The following is a 17,315-nucleotide window of genomic DNA, read 5'->3' on the forward strand; positions in this document are numbered from 1 at the left end:
ATCATGAACTAGGATTAAATGCTTCACTTTTTACCGCTGACGTGTTTCCGCTTGAAACCCTTTCTACTAATGAAAAGCCATTCGATTTAAATCATTGGATGTGTAGATAAGTCAGAGACAGCGCAGCGCACTGGCACTGCCTGAGGAAAGAGCTATGCGCCTTCAACGTAATATATTAATAATTTTATTTTTGCCCGCTCATACAAAAACAGAGAAAAGCGGAGTTATACTAAAGAAGAAAAGGAAAACAAAAAACTCCGCATCAAAGAAGAAAATTAAGTAGTAATTTCTCCATTCGCACTCGTAGATCAGATGCAGAGGCGAAAATCAGAGCAATTTTTCAAATGCCTTTTTTTCAGCCCTTGTTTCCGTAGACGTCGCAACAACAAATAGGTCTGCCATATTTCGGGATCTTAGAAAGAATGTGTTTCTCTCGTAGAGTAAGTATTGATGCAAAAACTTCAAGTATTTGCAGTATATAGACCGGAGTTTTAGTCTGTCAGTTTGCGTTAATCAGTCCAATGGCGGAAATGCATAAAGCAGGTGAGGGAGAGCAATTGCTGCGTAAAGCTTTGCAGGAATCTTCCTTTTTAAGCTAAATTTCAGAGAGACAAGCTTCTCGTAACTTGAACGAATACTCTTGGTAATTTTCTGGATTATTAGTAAACGAGAACTTCTGACATCAGGACCGTGACAACTGACAACTTGCATACATTCTCCTCTGGTCACTTCGTGTAAAAGGGGGGAGGGGATCATAAAAACCTTCAAAGGGACGCCTGCGACTGGAAATTGAAATTTCTAATGCTCTTTTTCGACAGTATAAAGGATTAGAGAGCAACCAGCCTCTTCCTGTGCCCTTTTTTCTACCCGATCCCCCAGAATCGCCCAAGACAACCTATTAAAATTTAAAATAGCTAGTCTGCTCAAAACAGTTGAAAGGCTCAATAAATATACTTCCGGGGATGACACAACTACCACATCCCCTAGGATAAGGACCGTAAATAATGCAAGTTGTCAATTGTTTAAACTTCGCTTTTAAAACGGGGAAGGGAGGCTTGTTCGATGTTTGGTGGGTGATTGGGTCATAAATTTCCGTGACCGTTCTCTGTGTCCTGCGGAGCACACATTTTGTTGTGGGTGGGGAGGGTAGGGGGCCGAGATATGGGCGAAAAAAGTTTTTCCCTACTCAGTTTGGAACTTACAGCCATAAGTCCTTGGACCGAGAGTAATCTAATGTACAAAAAAAAAACTGGGGTAAGCAACCCATAAAAAGTCGAGCCCAAAAAAGACCAAGAATGTTTTTTTTTTCTAGATTGGCTCGAAACTTACATCCTGAAATCCTTGAGCAAGAAGGTTCTAATGCAGAAGAAAAAATATCGCTTCTCCCTTAAATGGGCGATAAAAGGGTTAAAAAAAAAACTTTCCGCTGCCACTTCTCATGGAAGAGTTGTCATAGAAATTTAGGATGTGGCTACTTTGATTGGAAATTGAAAGTTTTAATACCCCTATCAAGGGTTGAAACTAATTTGAGGGTAACCGCCCTCCTTCCTTTACCTTTTCTGCTACCCAATCCCTGTCCCATGAGACTAGATCTAAATTTTGAGACAGTCATTTTGTTCAGAAATGTTGCAATGTCTGATATGTATGCCCCCAGGGCCACCATAACCCCATGGTCGTAGGGGCAAATCTAATAATTTTTTTTAATTAACCATTGCTCACAGATGAGTTTTAGTAGAAAAGGTCATAGGGATCATTTGCTAGACGAAGATTCCCAGAATCTCATAATCTTGAAACAACGCGGGTACCTGCTTCATTGAAAAGACACTATTTGCACCTGTATTTTCAAATTTTCTGCAATATCTCAGGAATTGCTTGGGGGATGAAGTCAAAACTTTCTAGCTGCCTTGGGGGCTCAAGAGTATCTTAAAATGTTGATTTGTAGAGGAGGAAAAGGTAGATCAAAAGACACTATCTGTATACACGGTATCGAAATAGCATATCTGCAATATCTCTTCAATTTATTGGGGATTAAGTCGAAAGTCTTAGGTACTGTTGAAGAGAGGAAGTGGGATGGGCACCAGGACGTGCGATGGGATGGGAGAGGGTTGGGTGCGATAGGAAGTGCGAGATGGGCGATGGGCAAGAGGAAGTGGGATGGGCAAGAGGGAAAAATAGGGGCTAGAGCACTTTTGTCTTTAATTCATCAAAACATTTCTGCTTAATAAGCTCCCAAAGGACTTCCAATCTATGCTCAGTTAATGAGAGAGGTAAATCAAACACAGTATGTGTTGCCAAGTTATCCAAATGGCGTATCTGCAATCCCTCGGGAGTAGCTTGGGGTGTCAATTTGAACCTTTGAGGGATTGTTTAGGGAAGAGGCAGTTGGACCTTAATATTTGACGTGGGGATGGGGAAGAGTCAAATCAAAAGACGCTACTTGCATCCAGGTTATCGAAATAGCATATCTGCCATGGCTTGGGAATGGCGTGGGGTATGAGTTGAATACTTTCAGGCACTGTTGGGGAAAGGATTTGGATAGTATGGTGCAAAGAGACTTCAAATTTTATGTTGCCATGGATAAATTGTTAAACAATGTTTGTGTCTAATCCACAAAACGTTTTTACACTACAAGTTCCTTCAGGATAGCAAGGTAAATCAAAAGACACTTCTTCTTGGCTTTTTTTTATACTTTTTGCTGGGAGGGGGGGGGCAAGTAGACAAGAGTATTTGTGATCAAATACTCATATAAAGTGATCAAAATACAAAAAATGTAGTACCTCAGAACTGGGTCAAGAAATGGAGTTCCACTTTCATCTAATGTTGGAGAAGGAGAGGCAGGGAAACTTCAATTGTTTTCGGGGAAGGAGCTAAGTATTTTGTCTCCAGTTAACTTGATCATTTTTGTACTATAACCCGTTTTAGGTATTCAAGTTTATTTTAGGTGTGAGGCAAATCAAAAGACATTACGTGCTGTCAGTTTACCAAAATAGCATATCTAGACTAACTTGGGGACAGCTTAGGGAATCATGTCGAAACTTCTAGGGAGTTTTTTAAAGGGGGACGTTTTGACCTCAAATTTAAACTTGATATGAGGGGGCTGGAGCAGGGCTAAGCACACTTAGTTTCAAATTTGCCTATACATTTTTTTTGTATTTTAAGCCTCTTTGGGACTGGAATCTATTCGCGATAAAGTAGTATATTTCTAAACATACTATCAGTAGAAAGGACCCTATAACTCCGACGATTCACCCCTGCTGCCACCTACAACTTTTTTTAACACCAAATATGGGCATAGAGTCATTAGGGAGAACACGTGGTTAATGGGGTCAATGACCTAAATTTCCAGGGTCGATGTTGTTGTTGTTGTAAGTGCACGCTCGATAGAAAGGCCTCAAGAGCTCGTGACAGGACCACGTGGTTTATGGTCCTAATATGGGCATAGAGTCATTAGGGAGAACACGTGGTTAATGGGGTCAATGACCTAAATTTCCAGGGTCGATGTTGTTGTTGTTGTAAGTGCACGCTCGATAGAAGGGCCTCAAGAGCTCGTGACAGGACCAAGTTGTTTATGGTCCTAATATGGGCATAGAGTCATTAGGGAGAACACGTGGTTAAGGGGGTCAATGACCTAAATTTCCAAGGTCGATGTTGTTGTTGTTGTAAGTGCACGCTCGATAGAAAGTCCTCATGAGCTCGTGACAGGACCAAGTGGTTTATGGTCCTAATATGGGCATAGAGTCATTAGGGAGAACACGTGGTTAATGGGGTCAATGACCTAAATTTCCAAGGTCGATGTTGTTGTTGTTGTAAGTGCACGCTCGATAGAAAGGCCTCATGAGCTCGTGGCAGGACCACGTGGTTTATGGTCCTAATATGGGCATAGAATCATTAGGGAGAATACGTGGTTAAAGGGGTCAGTGACCTAAAGTCAGTCATTAATCAAATTGTTTCTGGGCAAAGTTTAATAATGTCTGACAGGTACTGTCAATCATTAATCAAATTGTTTCCAGGCGAAGTTTAATAATGTCTGACAGGTGATGTCAAGATTGATTGATATGTCATGAAAGGGGAATTAATTTGTTGTTTCTAAGGGGAATTATTGATTCACGAAAGGGGAATTAATTGTTGTTTCTAAGGGGAATTATTGATTCAAGAAAGGGGAATTAATTTGTTGTTTCTAAGGGGAGCTATTGATTCACGAAAGGGGAATTAATTTGATGTTTCTAAGGGGAAGGTGGGGAAGAGATATATTGATTGCGTAATCGAAGGGAGAGAATTCCCGAGAAATTGATTACATAATCGGTAGGACCCTATAAGGAGCTCATGACGGGAATCCATTTATGGGCATAGAATGACGTAATCAACTAGGACAAATGGATTTCTTTGAAATTGATTACATAATCGGTAGAACCCTATCAGAAGGTCATGACAGGAATTCATTTATGGGCATAGAATGACGTAATCAACTAGGAAAAATTGATTTCTGAGAAATCGATTACATAATCGGTAGAACCCTATCAGGAGGTCCTGACGGGAATTCATTTATGGGCATAGAATGACGTTATCGACTAAGACAATTGGATTTCGGAGAAATTGATTACATAATCGGTAGAACCCTATCAGGAGGTCCTGAAGGGAATCCATTTATGGGCATAGAATGACGTAATCAACTAGGACAAATGGATTTCTGAGAAATTAATTACATAATCGGTAGAATCCTATCAGAAGGTCATGACGGGAATTCATTTATGGGAAAAGAATGAAGTAATCGACTAAGACAAGCAAGTTACTTTCTTAATGTCCCTCCTAAACCCATTTTCCAACTTGAAGTACTTATCTTTTTCACGCACAACTATACTTTACAGCTTTTTGGAAACCTCAACACCAAGAAATACTTTTCAAAGACCATTTCAGAACAAGTTACTTTCTTAATGTCCAACCTAAGCCCATTTTGCAACTTGAAGGAATTATCTTTTTGACACAAAACTATACTTTACAGCTTTTTGGATACCTCAACACCAAGAAACACTTTTCAAAGACCATTTCAGAGCCAGTTACTTTCTTAATGTTCCTCCTAAACCCATTTTCCAACTTGAAGTACTTATCTTTGTCACCCACAACTATGATTTACAGCTTTTTGGATTCCTAAATACAAAAAAATATTTGTAAAAGCCCATCTCAGAGTAAGTTACATTCTTAATGTCACTCATAATCCAATATTCAATTTCGAAGTAATTATCTTTTTAACCCAAAACTATAGTTCACAGCTTTTTGGATACCTCAACACCAAGAAATACTTTTCAAAGACCATTTCAGAGCAAGTTACTGTCTTAATGTCCCTCCTAAACCCATTTTGCAACTTGAAGTACTTATCTTTTTCACCCACAACTATACTTTACAGCTTTTTGAGTGTCCCAACACCAAGAAATACTTTTCAAAGACCATTTCAGAGCAAGTTACTTTCTTAATGATCCTCCTAAACCCATTTTGCAACTTGAAGTACTTTTCTTTTTCACCCACAACTATACTTTGCAGCTTTTTGGATACCTCAACACCAAGATATACTTTTCAAAGACCATTTCAGAGCAAGTTACTTTCTTAATGTCCCTCCTAAACCAATTTTAAAACTTGAAGTACTTATCTTTTTCACCCACAACTATACTTTACAGCTTTTTGGATACCTCAACACCAAGAAATAACCTTTCAAAAGGCATTTCAGAGCAACTTACTTTCTTACTGTCCCTACTAAACCCATTTTCCAACTTGAAGTACTTATATTTTTCATCCACAACTATACTTTACAGCATTTTGGATACCTCATCACAAAGAAATACATTTCAAAGACCATTTCAGATAACGGTACTTTCATACGGTCCCTCCTACACCTATTTTGCAACTTTAAGTGCTTATCTTTTTCATTCACCACTATACTTTACAGCTTTTTGCGTGATCCAACACCAAGAACTACCTCTCAAAGACCATTAAAAAGCTATTGACTTTGTGAATGTTACTCCTAAACCCATTTTCCAACTTGAAGTACTTATCTTTTTCACCCACAACTATACTTTACAGCTTTTTAGATACCACAACACCAAGAAAGACTTTTCAAAGACCATTTCAGAGCAAGTTACTTTCTTAATGTCCCTCCTAAACCCATTTTGCAACCTGAAGTACTTATTTTTTTCACCAACAACTATACTTTACAGCTTTTTGAGTGTCCCAACACCAAGAAATACCTTTCAAAGACCATTTCAGAGCAAGTTTCTTTCTTAATGTCCATCCTAAACCATTTTCCAACTTGAAGTACTTATCTTTTTCACCCCCAACTATACTTTACAGCTTTCTGGATACCTCAACACCAAGAAATACCTTTCGAAGACCATTTCAGAGCAAGTTACTTTCTTAATGTTCCTCCTAAACCCATTTTCCAACTTGAAGTACTTATCTTTTTCACCCACATCTATACTTTACAGCTTTTTGGATACCTCAACACCAAGAAATACCTTTCAAAGACCATTTCAGAGCAAGTTACTTTCTTAATGTCCCTCCTAAATCCATTTTCCAACTTGAATTACTTATCTTTTTTACACACAACTATACTTTACAGCTTTTGGATACCTCAACTCCATGAATTACTTTTCAAAGACCATTTCAGAGCAAGTTACTTTCTTAATGTCACTCCTAAACCAATTTTCCAACTTGAAGTACTTATCTTTTTCACCCACAACTATACTTTACAGCTTTTTGGTTACCACAACACCAAGAAATACTTTTCAAAGACCATTTCAGAGCAAGTTACTTTCTTAATTTCCCTCCTAAACCCATTTTGCAACTTGAAGTACTTATCTTTTTCAAACACAACTATACTTTACAGCTTTTTGAGTGTCCCAACACCAAGAAATACTTTTCAAAGACCATTTCAGAGCAAGTTTCTTTCTTAATGTCCATCCTAAACCATTTTCCAACTTGAAGTACTTATCTTTTTCACCCACAACTATACTTTACAGCTTTCTGGATACCTCAACACCAAGAAATACCTTTCGAAGACCATTTCAGAGCAAGTTACTTTCTTAATGTCCCTCCTAAACCCATTTTCCAACTTGAAGTACTTATCTTTTTCACCCACATCTATACTTTACAGCTTTTTGGATACCTCAACACCAAGAAATACCTTTCAAAGACCATTTCAGAGCAAGTTACTTTCTTAATGTCCCTCCTAAATCCATTTTCCAACTTGAATTACTTATCTTTTTCACTCACAACTATACTTTCCAGCTTTTTGGATACCTCAACACCATGAAATACTTTTCAAAGACCATTTCAGAGCAAGTTACTTTTTAATGTTCCTCCTAAACCCATTTCTCAACTTGAATTACTTATCTTTTTCATCCCATAACTATACTTTACAGCTTTTTGGATACCTCAACACCGAGAAATACTTTTCAAAGACCATTTCAGAGCAAGTTACTTTCTTAATGTCCCTCCTAAACCCATTTTCCAACTTGAAGTAGTTATCTTTTACACCACATCTATACTTTACAGCTTTTTGGATACCTCAACACAAAGAAATACTTTTCAAAGACCATTTCAGAGGCCGTTACTTTCTTTATGTTCCACCTGAGGCCATTTTCCAAATTGAAGCACTTACCATTTTCACCCTCAACTATACTTTACAGCTTTTTGAATACTCCAGCCCCAAGCAATACTTTTCAAAGGCATTTCAGAACAAGTTCTTTTCTTGTATGCTTCTTAAACCAATTTTACAAATTCTAAATTTTTCCATAGTAGATAGAAAAAGCTATATCATAGCTGTGAATATTTTCTCGAAAGATATGCAGTTCTATTTAAATTTTAAATTTTCTCAATGAAGTGAAGAAAAGTTCAAGTTCTCTTCTGAATTTTCTCAATGAAAAAGAAATTAGTTTTTATTCAATTCTATTTTTCAAAATAATATAAAAAATTTTCACTTTAGTTCAGATTTTTCTCAAAGGGATGAAAAATTTAAAATACTATTCCAAATTTTCTCAACGAAGTGAAGAAAAGTTCAAGTTGTCTTCTGAACTTTACCAAAGAACACACTTCAATTCTAATTTCTCCAGAGAAAACAAAAATCTTCCACTTCAGTTTTTTATTTCACAAAGACATAAAGAAATTTAAAGTTCAATTCTAATTTTTCGATGGAAGATAGAAAAAGTAATACCATACTTGTGAATATTGTCACGGAAAATAAAAAGTTCTAGTTCAATTTAAAATTTTCTCAACGAAGTCAAGGAAATTTCAAGTTCTCTTCTGAATTTTCTCAATGAAAAAGAAATTAGTTATTCATCATTTCTATTTTTCGAAATAATAAAAAAATTTTCCAATTTAGTTCATATCTGTCTCGAAGAGATGAAAAATTTAAATAATTTTCCATATATTTCACAGAAGATAAAAAAGTTCAAGTGCTCTTCTGAACCTTACCTAAGAACACACTTCAATTCTAATTTCTCTAGAGAAAACAAAAATTTTCCACTTCAGTTCTTTATTTCACAAAGACTGGAGAAATTAGAATTGAAGTGTGTTCTTTGGTAAAGTTCAGAAGAGAAATTGAACTTTTCTTCACTTCGTTGAGAAAATTTTAAATTGAACTAGAACTTTTTATCTTCAGTGAAAATATTCACAAGTATGATATTACTTTTTCTATCTTCCACCGAAAAATTAGAATTGAACTTTAAATTTCTTTATGTCTTTGTGAAATAAATAACTGAAGTGGAAGATTGTTATTTTCTCTAGAGAAATTAGAATTGAAGTGTGTTCTTAGGTAAGGTTCCGAAGAGAACTTGAACTTTTTTATCTTCAGTGAAAAATATGGTACAGAATTTTAAATTTTTCATCTCTTCGAGACAGACATGAACTAAAGTGGAAAATTTTTTTATTATTTGAAAAAATAGAAATGATCCATGACTAATTTCTTTTTCATTGAGAAAATTCAGAAGAGAACTTGAACTTTCCTTGACTTCGTTGAGAAAATTTTAAATTGAACTAGAACTTTTTATCTTCCGTGAAAATGTTCACAAGTATGGTATTAATTTTTCTATCTTCCATCGAAAAATTAGAATTGAACTTTAAATTTCTTTATGTCTTTGTGAAATACAGAACTGAAGTGGAAGATTTTTGTTGTCTCTGGAGAAATTAGAATTGAAGTGTGTTCTTTGGTAAAGTTCAGAAGAGAACTTGAACTTTTCTTCACTTCGTTGAGAAAATTTGGAACAGTATTTTAAATTTTTCATCCCTTTGAGAAAAATCTGAACTAAAGTGGAAAATTTTTATATTATTTGGAACAATAGAATTGAATAAAAACTAATTTCTTTTTCATTGAGAAAATTCAGAAGAGAACTTGAACTTTTCTTCACTTCATTGAGAAAATTTAAAATTGAAATAGAACTGCATATCTTTCGAGAAAATATTCACAGCTGTGATATAGCTTTTTCTATCTACTATGGAAAAATTTAGAATTTGTAAAATTGGTTTAAGAAGCATATTAAGAAAAGAACTTGTTCTGAAATGCCTTTGAAAAGTATTGCTTGGTGTTGGAGCATTCAAAAAGCTGTAAAGTATAGTTGTGGGTGAAAAAGATAAGTACTTCAAGTTGGAAAATGGGTTTAGGAGGGACATTAAGAAAGTAACTTGCTCTGAAATGGTCTTTGAAAAGTATTTCTTGGTGTTGAGGTATCCAAAAAGCTGTAAAGTATAGGTCTGGTAAAAAAGATAAGTACTTCAAGTTGAAAAATGGGTTTAGGAAGGACATTAAGAAACTAACTTGCTCTGAAATGGTCTTTGAAAAGTATTTCTTGGTGTTGAGGTATCCAAAAAGCTGTAAAGTATAGCTTAGGGTGAAAAACATAATTATTTCAATGCTGAAAATGGGTTTAGACGGAGCGTTAAGAAATTAATTATCTCTGGTAGTTTCTTTGCAAATAGTTTCCAGGCGTTGTGTACCCCAAAAAGCAGCCAGGTCAAGTTTAGAGTGAGCGCGATAATTAATACAAATTTTAAACACTGGGTAGGCGGGGCAATAACAACAACAATTGATCAGAAATGTTCAATCAAAAGTATTTCTTGGTGTTGTGGTCTCCAAAAAGCTGTAAAGTATAGTTGTGGGTCAAAAAGATACGTACTTCAAGCTTGAAAATGGTTTAGGAGGGACATTAAGAAAGTAACTTGCTCTGAAATGGTCTTTGAAAAGTATTTCTTGGTTTTGGGACACTCAAAAAGCTGTAAAGTATAGTTGTGGGTGAAAAAGATAAGTACTTCAAGTTGCAAAATGGGTTTAGGAGGGACATTAAGACAGTAACTTGCTCTGAAATGGTCTTTGAAAAGTATTTCTTGGTGTTGCGGTATACAAAAAGCTTTAAAGTATAGTTGTGGATAAAAAAGATAAGTACTTCAAGTTGGAAAATGGGTTTAGGAGGGACATTAAGAAAGTAACTTGCTCTGAAATGGTCTTTGAAAAGTAATTCTTGGTGTTGGGACACTCAAAAAGCTGTAAAGTATAGTTGGGGGTGAAAAAGATAAGTACTTCAAGTTGAAAAATGGGTTTAGGAGGGACACTAAGAAAGTAACTTGCTCTGAAATGGTCTTTGAAAGGTATTTCTTGGTGTTGAGGTATCCAAAAAGCTGTAAAGTATAGTTGTGGATGAAAAAGATAAGTACTTCAAGTTGGAAAATGGGTTTAAGAGGGACATTAAGAAAGTAACTTGCTCTGAAATGACTTTTGAAAAGTATTTCTTGGTGTTGAGGTATCCTAAAAGCTGTAATGTATAGTCGTGGGTGAAAAAGGTAATTAATTCAATTTGCAAAATCAGTGTCCAACGGCCATTAGGAATTAAACTAGATCTGAAAAGGTCTATGAAAAGCATTAATAGTTGCTTAGGAATAAAAAAAGATGTAAAGTATAGTTCTGGGTGAAAAAGATAAGTACTTCAAGTTGCAAAATGGGTTTAGGAGGAACATTAAGAAAGTAACTTGCTCTGAAATGGTCTTTGAAAAGTATTTCTTGGTGTTGGGACACTCAAAAAGCTGTAAAGTATAGTTGTGGGTGAAAAAGATAAGTACTTCAAGTTGCAAAATGGGTTTAGGAGGGACATTAAGAAAGTAACTTGCTCTGAAATGGTCTTTGAAAGGTATTTCTTGGTGTTGAGGTATCCAAAAAGCTGTAAAGTATAGTTGTGAGTGAAAAAGATAAGTACTTCATGTTGGAAAATGGGTTTAGGAGGGGCATTAAGAATGTAACTTGCTCTGAAATGGTCTTTGAAAAGTATTTCTTGGTGTTGAGGTATCCAAAAAGCTGTAAAGTATAGTTGTGGTCGAAAAAGATAAGTACTTCCAGTTGTAAAATGGATGTAGGAGGAATACTAGAAATGTAACTTTCTCTTAATTGACATTTTAAAATTATTTATTGGTGTGTTTGTAACCAAGCATATTTAAAGGAGAGTTGTGGGTTCAAAGTATAAGTACTTCAAGTTGAACCATTAGTGTATAATGGTCATTTTGATATTCACTTGCATTGACATTGTCATTGAAAAGAAATTCTTTGTGGTGTTGTCACCTCCAAGCTGTGTAGTCTATTTGGATGTGAAAAAGATAAGTACTTCAAGTTGGAAAATGGGTTTAGGATAGTCGTTAAGAAATTAACTTGCTCTGAAATGGTCTTTGAAAAGTATTTCTTGGTGTTGATGTATCCAAAAAGCTGTAAAGTATAGTTGTGGGAAAAAGATAAGTACTTCAAGTTGGACAATGGGTTTAGGAGAGATATTAAGAAAGTAACTTGCTTGTCTTAGTCGATTACGTCATTCTATGCCCATAAATGAATTCCCGTCATGACCTTCTGATAGGGTTCTACCGATTATGTAATCAATTTCTGAGAAATCCATTTGTCCTAGTTGATTACGTCATTCTATGCCCATAAATGGATTCCCGTCAGGACCTCCTGATAGGGTTCTACCGATTATGTAATCAATTTCTCAGAAATCCAATTGTCTTAGTCGATTACGTCATTCTCTGCCCATAAATTAATTCCCGTCATGACCTTCTGATAGGGTTCTACCGATTATGTAATCAATTTCTCAGAAATCCATTTGTCCTAGTTGATTACGTCATTCTATTCCCATAAATGAATTCCCGTCATGACCTTCTGATAGGGTTCTACCGATTATGTAATCAATTTCTCAGAAATCCATTTGTCCTAGTTGATTACGTCATTCTATGCCCATAAATGGATTCGCGTCATTTCCTCCTTATAGGGTTCTACCGATTATGTAATCAATTTCTCGGGAATTCTCTCCCTTCGATTACGCAATCAATATATCTCTTCCCCACCTTCCCCTTAGAAACATCAAATTAATTCTCCTTTCTTGAATCAATAATTCCCCTTAGAAACAACAATTAATTCCCCTTTCGTGAATCAATAATTCCCCTAAGAAACAACAAATTAATTTCCCTTTCTTGAATCAATAATTCCCCTTAGAAACAACAAATTAATTCCCCTTTCGTGACATATCAATCACATCACCTGTCAGACATTATTAAACTTCACCTGGAAACAATTTGATTAATGATTGACAGTACCTGTCAGACATTATTAAACTTTGCCCGGAAACAATTTGATTAATGACTGACTTTAGGTCTATGACCCCATTAACCACGTGTTCTCCCTAATGACTCTATGCCCATATTAGGACCATACACCACGTGGTCCTGTCACGAGCTCATGAGGCCTTTCTATCGAGCTTGCACTTACAACAACAACAACATCGACCTTGGAAATTTAGGTCATTGACCCCATTAACCACGTGTTCTCCCTAATGACTCTATGCCCATATTAGGACCATAAAACACGTGGTCCTGTCACGAGCTCATGAGGCCTTTCTATCGAGCGTGCACTTACAACAACAACAACATCGACCTTGGAAATTTAGGTCATTGACCCCATTAACCACGTGTTCTCCCTAATGACTCTATGCCCATATTAGGACCATAAACCACATGGTCCTGTCACGAGCTCATGAGGCCTTTCTATCGAGCGTGCACTTACAACAACAACAACATCGACCTTGGAAATTTAGATCATTGACCCCATTAACCACGTGTTCTCCCTAATGACTCTATGCCCATATTAGGACCATAAACCACGTGGTCCTGTCACGAGCTCATGAGGCCTTTCTATCGAGCGTGCACTTACAACAACAACAACATTGACCCTGGAAATTTAGGTCATTGACCCCATTAACCACGTGTTCTCCCTAATGACTCTATGCCCATATTTGGTGTTAAAAAAAGTTGTAGGTGGCAGCAGGGGTGAATCGTCGGAGTTATAGGGTCCTTTCTACTACTATCTTTACCAAGCTTAACAAAATAAGTATTCGCAATATGTCAAGAGTGGCTTGGGAAATCAATAGCATATATATGCGAAACCTTTGTTTAATATTTTTAGTTTACAAAAAAAAAAAATTGACCGAAATAATTTTTCAAAGAAAAGTAAAGAACCACATTAAAACCGAAGAGCCGATGATATTTCGAACTCAATTCGAGCCGCATTCTTTTTTTTATAAATATATGAAACCCGAGTGAACAGACATTAAAATAAATAATCACATCAAGCATAAAGATAACAGATATCAATGTAGATGAATGAATGAATACTAAAACGAACGGAATTTACCCCATATCAGAGTAGGGCTATCCCCTCCAAAATTTTCTAAGGATCATAGAGTCAAATGTACTTTTCATAAAATAAAAATTAGAAAATGCCGGAACTTCTAGGAACTATTATTACTGTATTTTAGACGTTCAATATACTTCATCTGCTTTTTCAAGTCGCCTTGATTGTTACAGTGATTTTATTTATTTTTATTTACAATGTCTTGAAAAATTAACACACAATATTCAAAATACATGAAGTTTCCAATAAAAGACAAATTACAGTCAAGTTGTTTTGGAATCTGAAAGGCAGGGGAGTAGCACCACTCTTATTTGTAAACCTTGGCTAGCCTTGTGATATTACTGATTGTAATTGATGTCATGACAAATAAAAAACTCGCTTCTCGAAATACAAATCGCTTTCAGTAAAGTACAATGGACAATATCGTCTTTAGAAGTTGTAGGGGTTGTACCCCTGCTCCTGATTGTATTAATTTCTATTCTTTTTAAGTTTGACTTGATTAATCAATTTATTTCTGTTTGTTTTAGGACTCATTTATTAATCTGTAGCAGTGTCTGTTGTCTTTATGTTTGATGTAATTATTTATTTTAATTACTGTTTGTTTGGGTTTCATTCATTCATTGATAGTATGATGATTCATTGATAGTTCTGTTCGTTTCAACTTGAATTATTACAAGACTTTATTTCTGCTCGTCTTAGGTTTTAACTAAATAAAAAATCAAGTTTATTATACGGAAAGTACGCAGCAACACTAAAATTCAAATGAAAAGAAGTTATTCCGTATTTGAGGGGGACTGCCCTCTCCTCAATCCCTCTCTCTTTACGCCAAAGTTTTTTATTACTTTGAAAACACTTTTTATTCCAATTAAACGGCCTTGCTTTTCAGGAGTTGTTCTTATAGAATTGAGACAAAAATTTGAACTTTAGCGTGAAAAGCGAGGGATTTAGGATGGGAAATCCCTCATGCACGGAATAGTTTATTTCTGTTTTACGTTTCGATGTTTCCCCTTGATTTTCTTAAACTTGTTTTTTTTATTTATTTTTGGTCGGGTTTTATATAATGCCAGAAAATCCCCCTCCCTCTTTGTGCAACACTCCCCCCTGACGAAAAGTTTTTCCAAATTTAAAATTAAGTCGATAAAAAGAAAGTAGGGTAAATAAAAATATATATATATGAATTCTGGAATATCTTCCCTGTTTAAAAACTCCCTCCGGAAACCTTCCTCCTCACCGAAAATTCTCCCCTTGGAAATCCCCTCCCCCACTGAGCAAAATTTCTGTATATTTCCCAATAACAAATACTATATTTATACAATGGGCAAATTGTATAAATTACAGCTCTTTCCCCAGGGGCACTCGGGGGTCCATGCCTTCCCAGAATCCAGGGGCATAGCTATTGGACCTTTTAACTACACTGAACAAAATGGCTATCTCAAAGTTTTGATCGGAAGTATTTGGAAAAAATGGGTGTGGGAGGGAGCTAGTTACCCTTCTACCTTTTTGGTCTGTTAAAAAGGGGCTTAGAACTTATAATATCTGTATGAATGAGCCCTCACTAGATCTTTTAGGACCATTGATTAGACAAGATCACCCCTGGGGGAAAAAGAAGAAATAAATTAAAGAAGCATCAGTGATCTTCCTTCTTGCGAAAAATACAAAATTTCACATTTGTGTCAATAAGAGCTTGAAACCTCTACAGTACTGTTCTCTGGTATACTAGATCTGATAGTATGATTTTATTAAGATCCATTGACTTTTCTGAGGAATTTGCGCCTTTTTCGAAAATTACAGAGGTTTCACAGATATGTGTTAGAAGAACAGTAGGCATGTTACACCATATTGAAATTCAGGCGAGGATTTCACAATTTGTATGATTGAAAGGCCCCGCGTTGTTTCGGACCCCTTTTTGGTCAACGCTGCCTATACTGCGTCTCTGACCTCCTTTGCTTAACAGTGTACATACTACGTCTCGTGTCCCTTGTGGTTAACAGTGATTGTGCCCTATTTCTGATTGTTTTTATTCAGAGTGCGTCAGCTCCGTCTCCCTTCTTTCTTATCCGCAAAAGTGTCAAACCTCTTTTGCCTACAGCACATAAGGGTACTAGTGCCAACTAAGAGGGTAGCACCTGGTAAGGGGATAAAGGAGCTCTCGTCAGCTACTATAAGTAGTTTCCTCTAGACATGGCTTTGGCTAACTAGGCCCCAAGAGGGTGGTACCTAAATTAACAATCTAACTTAATTTTCAAGGTGGTAAAATCAAAGTTGAATTCAAAACAAATCACTAGCTTCTTTATCTCAATCTAGCTTTTTTTTTTCAGATTACCTGGTCCTCCAAGACCAGTTGGGCCTCAAGGACCACCTGGAAAAGAAGGACCACGAGGACCTGTCGGTCCTAAAGGTAATAAGTAATGCAACTCATTTATTCTAAAAGCTTGACAAGTAATGCTATTACCTGATTAATGTTGTTTCTTGATAGGTAATATTGAAGCTTGTTATGTAATGGTATAATCCTTGGCATTTTCATATGTAGATGCTTTTTTATTACCTTAAGGTATATTCTATATGCGAGCTGCTCAAGTTACTTTTTATTTGTACCGATTATTTTCTTTGTTATTTTTATTTTTGTAAAATTTAATCTACTGCATACTTGACTTATTTTCTTGTAAATGACCATTCTGATGGTAAATAGAATCTGTGGGTGGAATAATAGACTCTTGCATCGGGCCGATAATAGGTATTTGGCGTGTGCTTCAAACTTTAAAATGTTTATAACCGTGCTGGTAAACTTGTATTATCTTAAAATATACTAAATCACTCTTAGATAATCTGTCCATTCTTTTGAGTTCGTGCTATTGCGTGGCCATATCTATTTATAGCCAGTTTTATTGATTGTGCCAATAATTATGAAATGTCTGTCCAATTGAGTTTATTAATAAACAACCATGCTGCTTTTAGAAACTTTGTACAGTAAAGGGCTAAAAATACAGTAGAGTCAAGGGTGAATCTAAATTCCTATTTCATATGGGAGTGAAGGGGATTGACTAGAATTTTGATAACCTTTTTTAATTTTCTTTTCTTCTTTTTTGCTCAGCAGTTTTATAAGTAAGAATTGTGTCTTATTGTTTATGTTTGAGGGACAGATTCGTATAAATGCAAGTTAAACAATTAAACTACTGGTATAGATTCGTAAAAAATACAAATAAAAAGATCTATAAAGTTTAGCTACACCCAAGCCAGGAAGGTCATCCTGAAGCATATGGCTGAGTTCAACTTCAATTTCGTGTTTTTCAAAATGATTCCAAATTGATTCGAATAATTGATTCAAACTTGATTAAGGCTGGTATACCATTGTACTTTGATCAGAGATACGTCCAAGGCCCTGTTGTTATATAGCATCCTAAGTACCTTAGCCAGCTGTTCCAATATCTACATATCCTGTTCATGCATGTTGCGTCCACTGCTGATATAAAACGGCATAGTGGTGTTGTACATTTTATTTTTCAATCGCAAATACCACAGTCTCTTTTCTTCACCTGAAAGCAATTCAATATAGCTATATTTTTAATATAGACAAAAAGATCTAAAAAATGGCTGAGTTCACCTGCAATTCTAAGTT

The 17,315-nt window shown here is 35.8% G+C and overlaps 1 protein-coding gene across 3 annotated transcripts in view; it reads left to right on the forward strand.

Annotated features, from left to right (window-relative positions):
- The window catches only part of LOC148947640 (uncharacterized), a 388,863-nt gene that overhangs the window by 349,330 nt on the left and 22,218 nt on the right, over nt 1-17,315 (forward strand). For all 3 annotated transcript variants that reach the window (XM_089095335.1, XM_089095336.1, XM_089095337.1), the window contains exon 3: nt 16,018-16,097. In XM_089095335.1, the coding sequence (XP_088951461.1) occupies nt 16,018-16,097 (80 nt within the window). The remainder of the gene's footprint in view (nt 1-16,017; nt 16,098-17,315) is intronic.

The sequence above is a fragment of the Artemia sp. Qi Xiang Cuo genome, chromosome 10, assembly GCF_049724085.1.
Source record: "Artemia sp. Qi Xiang Cuo chromosome 10, ASM4972408v1, whole genome shotgun sequence".
NCBI lineage: Eukaryota > Metazoa > Arthropoda > Branchiopoda > Anostraca > Artemiidae > Artemia > Artemia sp. Qi Xiang Cuo.